Raw genomic sequence first — 9,215 nt, forward strand, 5'->3', positions numbered from 1 at the left:
ATTTTGGTTTGTGGACAAAAACAAGACATTTGAGAACATCATCATGTTTTCTTACATTTTATGGACTAAACGATTACTCGATCACAGGAGAAAATAATCAAACTCAGATTGTCGTTTATTTGATGTTTTTAATAAAACAAATAAGCAGTTCAATATACAATATTACATGCTTTATTAAAAGATGTATCTGCTGTTTTCTATTGCACAAGGAGGTTTTCAACCATCCAAGATCCAAACTATATATGATGACGCAGACGATCGATGACAGAAGTCCCAGCTTTTTAAAGGTGATTAAAAAAACAACAAAGGAATGTTTAAGTAACGCGACGACAGCAGTGAAACTAATTCTGTGAAGTGTTTCCACTAAAACAACAACAAAAATCCATTCACCCTTTCCTGTGAAAACTATTATTATCTAAGTGAAATGCAGTGAAAGCCCTGTGAGAATCAAAAGCAGAAAAAATACTAAAGTCCTTCAGAGAATATACAAAAAAAAAAGGAAATTAATTTAAAAACTAACCAACAACAGGCATATTCCTAAATATGAACAGATATACAGAATCAGATCTTCAATGCCTGTTTTTAATGGTCTCATGTAAACAACAGATTTCTCTCTCCTCAGTATTGCAGGCTTGGCAGTTTGTCCTTCATTAAGTCGACTTCCCGGCTGTGGCGTGAAACCAGTTCTGTGTCCACGGATAGTACCTGTACCGATAAAGTGCTAATACACCACAGACAGCTCAGCTCACAGCACACTCTGTGTATGAAGTATACTGTGTGTGATATAGAAAAGCAATAAACAACACAAACTTTACCATGTGACCGTTTCCATCTATATTGGTTCTTTGGTTCTTAAAATCATTAAAAATAATCACAGTGTGGCGATTGACTGAGGAGTACAGTTAGGCACCGCAATAAATAGAGCTGGTAAAATGGCAGTTTCTTCAGTTCTGTCACGTGTTAAATCACAGCCTGGTCCCACAGATTAAGCAAACGTCATACTTCATTCCAGCGCTCTTCAAAAAGGTTTGAGCTCAGCGAGATAGAAACGACAGGAAGGAGAACACAGGAGGCTATAAATACAATAAATAGATTTGTTCACTACTCTGTGGGACTGTGGAGGAAAACCGGCCCCTGGGTCAAACAGTCCCGCTTCTCGTCTCAGTCCAGGCCTGACGGTCTTTTGGTCCTGTGGTGTTGTTACATTCATTCATCACACGGCAGACGTGGACAGAGTCTCAGGAAAACGTCTCTGACGGTGAACGCGGTCCCATCGTCAGTGATGCAGCTCTCTCTTTATCTTCATCTCCTCATCTCTTCATCTCTTCATCGCTCTCTCGCTCCTCGTGCTGTAAACCTGCAGCTCTTAGATCTTGGTGACGTAATTGTTGGGGAAAAGTCCTTGTTTTCCACGCAGTCGTCCCGACCACCATCCCGATGAATCTGATCCACAGAGGAAAACACCACACAGTGACTTTCACCGTTTCAGTGTGAGAACATCACGCACGCACACGAGCACACGCACACACACGCACACACGCACGCACACACACGCACGCACCTTCTTTGATGATGTCGATGACGTCCTCTGCGTTGAAGCTCAGCTCGTCCGTGTCCTGAGCGTCGTAGGCGTACAGAGCCTTGCACTGAGGCACCTGGGGTTTGGGTTTGGGTGCGGGTTTGGGTCGTCCTCCTCCGGGTGCAGGTCTGCTGGCTGAGGGTCTGTGAGCTCTGAGGACAGAGACAGAGACAGAGACAGAGACAGTGTCAGGACAGACCAGCCTACAGCGAGCACACGTTCACTTCACTGTGCTGCAGATAACTCAGGTGAAGACGATGTTATCCCAAAATATGAGTGTGAGCATCATCACCATCTTTGTGTGTCGTCATACACATGTAATCAAGTTTAAAATCTTTGTTTTTATCAAAATGACTGAGGCAGTTCACAAAGTGGCCACAAGATGGTGATATCATGCTGCATATTTTACATATTTCCCTGCACAGAATAAAAAAACTGCAACTAAACACTGAAAACATGAAACAGAGCGTGTTGATCCAGAGTCAGTGGCACCTTCACTGCTTAGATTTCACTTACACACTGTCTCTGTGTGTGTGTGTGTGTGTGTGGACACTTTCAAATGGAACAGTGTGAAAGGGTTAACTGAGGATCAAACTGTTCAAGTCTCACCACCACATACGTTTATACATATAACACATGTATGTATATATATATATATATATACACACATACATATATATATATGTATATATATATATATATATACATATATATACACATGTGTTATATGTATAAAGACATATATGTTTCAAAGTGACACTAAAACCATTCTCAGTTTCATTCTGTTAACTATGAACACATGAGTGATGACATGAGGCGCACAGCAGGGATTCTATTCATGTTCACGACAGACATGAAAGCTGTGTCACACTCAAACAATTCCTCATTTCAATATTAACGTTCATTCAGCTGCAGGTTAAAACATGGCATCATCATCATCATCATCATCATCATCATCATCATCGTGTCGTGAAGCTTTTTCTAGTCCTGAACCACCACCAGAAACACTTCAAACTCTCCAACTCACATTCCTCCGTTTGAAGCTGGTCGTCTGTCTCCATTACTACAAAAGAATAAATTATCCAAATTATGTCAAATTACAGAAGCACAAGAATATCCATTGATGTGTGTGTTTGTTGTCTGATGTTAAACACGTTAGAAAAGTGAAGTCAGAGCTTTACTCCACACCCCGGTCTTCTCCAATATCACACCATGAAGTTTCTCATTTAGAGGAAAACAGAAGATAACGCACAGGTGAGTGGACACAAGTGTGACGTGTGCACACGGCAGCGCAAACATTTAAACCACGAGTCTTTGAATAAAATGTTGTGTTACGATCATGACATCACACACACACACACACACACACAGTAAAGTGACAGTCAACTGTCATGGAACCTGTTGCACGAAACTAGGATAAGGGATTAAGTCAGGCTATGTTGCTTATTCTGGCTGAACTTAGCCTGTGGGTGGGTTGCACAACAGCAATGAAGATTTATTCTGTTCTGTTAATCCTGCTGCAGATTGACCTGCGTCAAACATTACAGCGATGACACGTGGTTCAATGTCACTTTAAGTCGGATTATTCTGGAATGACTGATGAATTTGATGCAAACGTTGTCATGGTGATATATTTGTGCAGATGTTGAGATGATTAGAAACAGCTGAGGTTGTAAAGGAGAACAATCACTCACTCATTCATTCATTCATCTGTGTTGGTGTCACAGTGATGATGAAGCTCTGACACAGTGTTTCAGGAGATTATTGATAATCTGACAGCGCCTACATTATTATTATTTTCACTCTGCAGTCGGTTCATGAAACTTTCTCTCTCATTCAGCTGCTTTTAGTGCAGTCACTGTATGCGCCCTATAGCACCCCCTACTGGCCATAAACTGCTATAACACAACTGTCACTCTATAAATAATATAAATACAAACAATCACGTTGTCTTACAGTCACAGCAGGAAAACTTGTGTCGTGTCACAGTTTTTATTTGATTTATTTTGTATTTATTTAAATTAAACTGCGAGACCAGGAAACGATTTCAATTGCAAATATGATGATGTGAGTGGAGCGACGGTCAGTTTTACATGAACTCTCTAAGTATTTTGATTGTGTTACTGTTTCTCTGACTGTATCGTATATTTAACTCATTATTATAAGCTTTTAGAAGTTTTTTTCTCTATCGACCTCATGTCATTTACTTCAAAGAGACGAGAACTTATCAGGATAAGTTAACACCTGGTTTGACCAAGCTCCGCCTTCTCATCCTGGTTTGACGTTCATGTTACAGACTAAGTCAGGATGAACTTATCCTGGATATCTTAATTCTACTTTGGTGCAACAGGCCCATGGTGTCCACTCCACACCACTCCACTCCACTCATGAGCTGTGTGTGTTTCCAGGTTCTCACCCCGCGGCTCCCTGATCCGGCACTTTGAGGCACTCGAGGTCGGGCTGCTGGCGGCTGCCTCCTCGCTCCTTCAGCTGGTTGATGTTGTTGGGCAGGAAAGGCCGCGTGTGGTTGCTGGAGGACGGATGTCTCTGACTGTGATGCTGTGAGTTTCTCTGGTTTGCTGCGTGGTTGATGTTTTTCAGACCTCCATTCTGATGAGAAACTGGAAAACAACACAGAGTTATTATGACACTGTTATAGATGATCCACAGGTTTAGAAGCTCAAACCCAGTCAGCGCTGTACCTGGAGGCCCCGGTGCAGCCCGGGATGGGATGTTCTGGTGGGTTCTGGACCCGTTGGAACGACCCGGAGTGAACGTCTTCCTGGTGGGACCTGAAGTTGAAGAGTTTCAAGAAATAAACATCACTTTCTTAGTGACTGTGTGTGTGTGTGAGCTAATGAATACATGAATGAGTGATTTATTCACAGTACACTTCAGTGTGGTACAGTACGGTACAGTTTGGATCTGTTAAGCCCTCGGTCACAGGCTTGTGTCTCGACCGAGAACACTGTCTTTACTTTGTAAGACTGATACACAGATTACATTCAATATTCCTACAGGATTAGAAATAGGGCCCCATTGAAATCCTTCAGATTATTAATATTATTATTATTATTATTATATCTGTGTCTTATTTAACGCTGTCATTGTCTGAGCACGTGTTTCTGGACTTCCTCTGAGTCTTTTAAGTCCTAAGAATGAATTGACTGAGTCACATGTCAGTGACATGATGGCAGCGTGTGTGTGTGTGTGTGTGTGTGTGCGTGTGTGTGTGTGTGTGTGAGATACTCACGCGTGTTCTTGGGAAGCCCCGGGCCGACGCTGACCTGCAGCGATTTGCTGGTGGGCTTCAGCACGGGCTGGTCTCCCTGACCCTGGACAAACACGACCTGCCGTGACCCGCCGCCACTCAAGAAGCCCCAGTTCTCCTTCTTCAGCTTCATCTCCAGTCTGAGAAAGAAAAGACTTCAGTGTGAGACACTTTCTCACTGATCACCTGATCAAACTGAATTCATTTTTGTGTAATGCCATAAACTACTTATAAAAATGGACATAGCCACCAGGGGGCGACTGTGGTCAGTTTGAACAGATGTGATAGTGAGCTGATAGTTTCAGCTGTTCAATAAAACATGATTTGAGACATTTGTAAGTGATGGATAATAGACGCTAAAGTAATGTTTACTGTCAGTGAGCTGTGTGAGGACTGAGCAGCACGAGTTTACTCACGTGTTACTAAACTTGAGCGGCAGCTTCCTCTGAGTTTTCTCCTCGAACCTGCGAGCCAGTAAACTGATGAACTCTGTCTTAAAGACGCACTCCAGCAGGCTGTCGTACTCCTGCTCGTGCAGAATCATCAAGTCGTCCTGCATGGTGCTGAAAAACATGAAGTGTGAGACGTTCTCTTCTCTCCTGCTTTGATGGAGACACAGACTCATCTTTGACATTAACACAGACACAGAAGGAGCCTCACAGAGCAGCTTGTGCCCATAACCCAACACAAGGATACTTTGTTCCTCGCAGAGAAGTGGGGTTCCTCTCTGATGAGCTTTTTACGACTCCTCCTTCCCTTCACTGCACCACCTGGTCCAGATTAACCCAGTGACTCAAAAGCCACATGCTCGCACCAACAGCTCTGTGATTTCTACCTCAGCAACAAGTCTAACTACAGTCTTTATTTCTCCGTCTCTTTGTCGTAAAGTGCTCCGTGTTCTTTCACGACAAACATGTTTCTCTTGTGTGACATTCAGAGCGACTCGTGTGTGATTAGAAATCCAGACTGTGACCTTGAGGTAGACTGATGACTTCATGGAATATACGGACGCTTCCTGCACAACAGCACATGCTGAACCTCAGTCGTGTTGTTTTGGAAACAACTCATTAACTCCAGTATCTGTCTGTGCTCACACTGAACACTGACCACTGCATGAAACATGGAGAAGCTCAACTAAAGTCTGACTTACAGTCTGACTTACAGTCTGATTTAAAGTCTGACTTACAGTCTGATTTACAGTCTGATTTAAAGTCTGATTTACAGTCTGATTTACAGTCTGATTTACAGTCTGACTTACAGTCTGACTTACAGTCTGATTTACAGTCTGATTTACAGTCTGATTTAAAGTCTGATTTACAGTCTGATTTAAAGTCTGACTTACAGTCTGATTTAAAGTCTGATTTACAGTGTGATTTAAAGTCTGATTTAAAGTGTGATTTACAGTCTGATTTACAGTCTGATTTACAGTCTGATTTAAAGTGTGATTTAAAGTCTGACTTACAGTCTGATTTAAAGTCTGATTTACAGTGTGATTTAAAGTCTGATTTAAAGTGTGATTTAAAGTCTGACTTACAGTGTGATTTACAGTCTGATTTAAAGTCTGACTTACAGTCTGATTTAAAGTCTGATTTACAGTGTGATTTAAAGTCTGATTTAAAGTCTGATTTAAAGTGTGATTTACAGTCTGACTTACAGTCTGATTTACAATGTGATTTAAAGTGTGATTTACAGTCTGATTTAAAGTGTGATTTACAGTCTGATTTAAAGTCTGACTTACAGTCTGATTTAAAGTGTGATTTACAGTCTGATTTAAAGTGTGATTTAAAGTCTGATTTACAGTCTGATTTAAAGTGTGATTTACAGTCTGATTTAAAGTGTGATTTACAGTCTGATTTAAAGTGTGATTTACAGTCTGATTTACAATGTGATTTACAGTCTGATTTAAAGTGTGATTTAAAGTCTGATTTAAAGTCTGATTTACAGTCTGATTTAAAGTGTGATTTAAAGTGTGATTTACAGTCTGATTTAAAGTGTGATTTAAAGTCTGATTTAAAGTCTGATTTACAGTCTGATTTAAAGTGTGATTTAAAGTGTGATTTACAGTCTGATTTAAAGTGTGATTTACAGTCTGATTTACAATGTGATTTACAGTCTGATTTAAAGTGTGATTTACAGTCTGATTTAAAGTGTGATTTAAAGTGTGATTTACAGTCTGATTTAAAGTGTGATTTACAGTCTGATTTACAGTCTGATTTAAAGTGTGATTTACAGTCTGATTTAAAGTGTGATTTAAAGTCTGACTTACAGTCTGATTTAAAGTCTGATTTACAGTGTGATTTAAAGTCTGATTTAAAGTCTGATTTAAAGTGTGATTTACAGTCTGATTTAATTCAGACGTTCAGACATTAATAAAGTAAAATAATAAAAAATGGAAAGTGAGTGAGAGACTTGTGTTGATCATGGATGATTTGATGAACGTTAGGAGATTATGTCTCGAGAGGAAAGCGGCACTCTCTTACCTCTGACATATGTCAGGATTATAATTCAGGGTTAACTCGTGTGTGACATCCTGATTCTGTTTCAGAGAGCCACCGTGTGGTCCAGTGGTTGATGGTCTGTGTGGGCTCACGTGAGCTCTGTGAGTTTGTACCTGAGCGACAGCGCTAAGATCTTCTCCACGTCGATCTGCCTCTTCAGCACTTCTGTCACCTGTCCTTTCTCTGGTCCCTGTTTCACCTTTTCTCGTCCAATAAGGTAGACGGACTTTGGCGTCAGGATCAGGTCTCTCTTTATTGCCTTCACAGAGCAGGAGAAACCTCCGTTAACGGTGTGTAAAGAGTTTCTCTGAACACATGAACCTGAACCTGGAGAAAACCAACCTTGAACCGTCGGTCGTATTTTGTGACTTTGTCAGCAAAGTCGATCTTTTCTCTCTTCCCCAGGAACTGACGCAGCTCCGGCCGGTCGTCCATGCCCAGATAATCTCCCACAAAGTTTCTGTTCAGACTGTGTCGCCTCCTCTCCTTACGATTCAGCAGCAGATCAGACGCTGGATTAACACAGTGAAGGAAGATGATGATGATGATGAGGAAGACTCAAAGGAGACCAATGAATTGACTAATGAACCTGTGCCATGTCGCTCACCTTCCTCTCTCATCTGGACGTACTTCTTCCGGGCCACATGTTTCCTCCAGGCTTTCTGGATGGTCCGAGCGTAGCCGTCAAACTTTCTCTCCCTCGTTTCTTCCAACAGAAAAAGCTGCAAAGACAAAAAAACCAGGGACGCACTTTATCACTCGAACCCAAACACAGACGAGTGAGTGGAAGGAAATATAAATGAATGTCTTTATTATTTTATCTCTCTGTGTTTCTTTGTTTTCCTGTCATTTTACATCAGGACACGACTTCACGTCTACACCTGAGTTTAACAAGTGTTTTCTACAGGTTCAAATAATCTGTGACTTTAGATTTCAATCAAAATATGAGGGGAAAAGGAGAGTGGGCGGGGACAAGGAGACAAAACTAGGTCAAAAATGAGGTCATACACTAAAGTCCAGTAAACTCTTCCTCTGTCTCTGTACAAGGAGCTGGATTCTGCGTCTTCTCACTGTTCTCTCTCTCATTTCCTGACGGGAGTGAAAACATGCAATCACACTGAGTGTCGTCTCCGGCTCAGACTAAACATCCTGCCTCAGTGCTGCCTCAGTCCTGCCTCAGTCCTGCCTCAGTGCTGCCTCAGTGCTGCCTCAGTCCTGCCTCAGTGCTGCCTCAGTGCTGCCTCAGTGCTGCCTCAGTGCTGCCTCAGTCCTGCCTCAGTGCTGCCTCAGTGCCTCAGTGCTGCCTCAGTGCTGCCTCAGTGCTGCCTCAGTGCTGCCTCAGTGCTGCCTCAGTGCCTCAGTGCTGCCTCAGTCCTGCCTCAGTGCTGCCTCAGTCCTGCCTCAGTGCCTCAGTCCTGCCTCAGTCCCGCCTCAGTGCCGAGACGAGCACGGACAATGGTGGCCACAGGCCGCGCGCTGACACCACAGTCACCACAACACGTCACCACAGACTCACTGTGACTTCAACAGTTGTGAGTCACAACTACACAACTGAGGCTTCAGTGTTTTTCACCACAACAGAGACAAAGATTTTAGTGATGAAAGTTTGAATCTTCCTCATCTACAAATATCTCACTACACTTCATACCAAGACATGGTAACACTGTATATTAAAGTTCACGTTACTAACACACAGATAAGTAGCATACTAGGCCTTTATTAGTAATGATTAAACACGTATTAACACCTTATTCTACCTCTATTACGACATGAATTAAGATTTTTCCTGCAATTAACTCCTAATTATCACTTATTGTTGTAATAAAGGCAGAATAAGGTGTTAATACATGCTTAATAATCACTAATA

The 9,215-nt window shown here is 41.9% G+C and overlaps 1 protein-coding gene across 2 annotated transcripts in view; it reads right to left on the bottom strand.

Annotated features, from left to right (window-relative positions):
- Positions 1-93: 93 nt before the first annotated feature.
- The window catches only part of myo1ea (myosin IEa), a 41,746-nt gene continuing 32,624 nt past the window's right edge, over positions 94-9,215 (bottom strand). The window contains exons 20-29 of one of the 2 annotated variants that reach the window (XM_058629557.1): positions 7,956-8,070; positions 7,691-7,860; positions 7,462-7,607; positions 5,267-5,413; positions 4,833-4,990; positions 4,282-4,371; positions 3,996-4,200; positions 2,607-2,642; positions 1,562-1,731; positions 94-1,443 (exon numbers count right to left, since the gene is read on the bottom strand). In XM_058629557.1, coding sequence (XP_058485540.1) covers positions 1,367-1,443; positions 1,562-1,731; positions 2,607-2,642; positions 3,996-4,200; positions 4,282-4,371; positions 4,833-4,990; positions 5,267-5,413; positions 7,462-7,607; positions 7,691-7,860; positions 7,956-8,070 — 1,314 coding nt within the window. In that variant the 3' untranslated portion in view covers positions 94-1,366. The remainder of the gene's footprint in view (positions 1,444-1,561; positions 1,732-2,606; positions 2,643-3,995; positions 4,201-4,281; positions 4,372-4,832; positions 4,991-5,266; positions 5,414-7,461; positions 7,608-7,690; positions 7,861-7,955; positions 8,071-9,215) is intronic. The other variant, XM_058629559.1, reaches the window with a different exon arrangement.

The sequence above is a fragment of the Solea solea genome, chromosome 5 (assembly GCF_958295425.1).
Source record: "Solea solea chromosome 5, fSolSol10.1, whole genome shotgun sequence".
NCBI lineage: Eukaryota > Metazoa > Chordata > Actinopteri > Pleuronectiformes > Soleidae > Solea > Solea solea.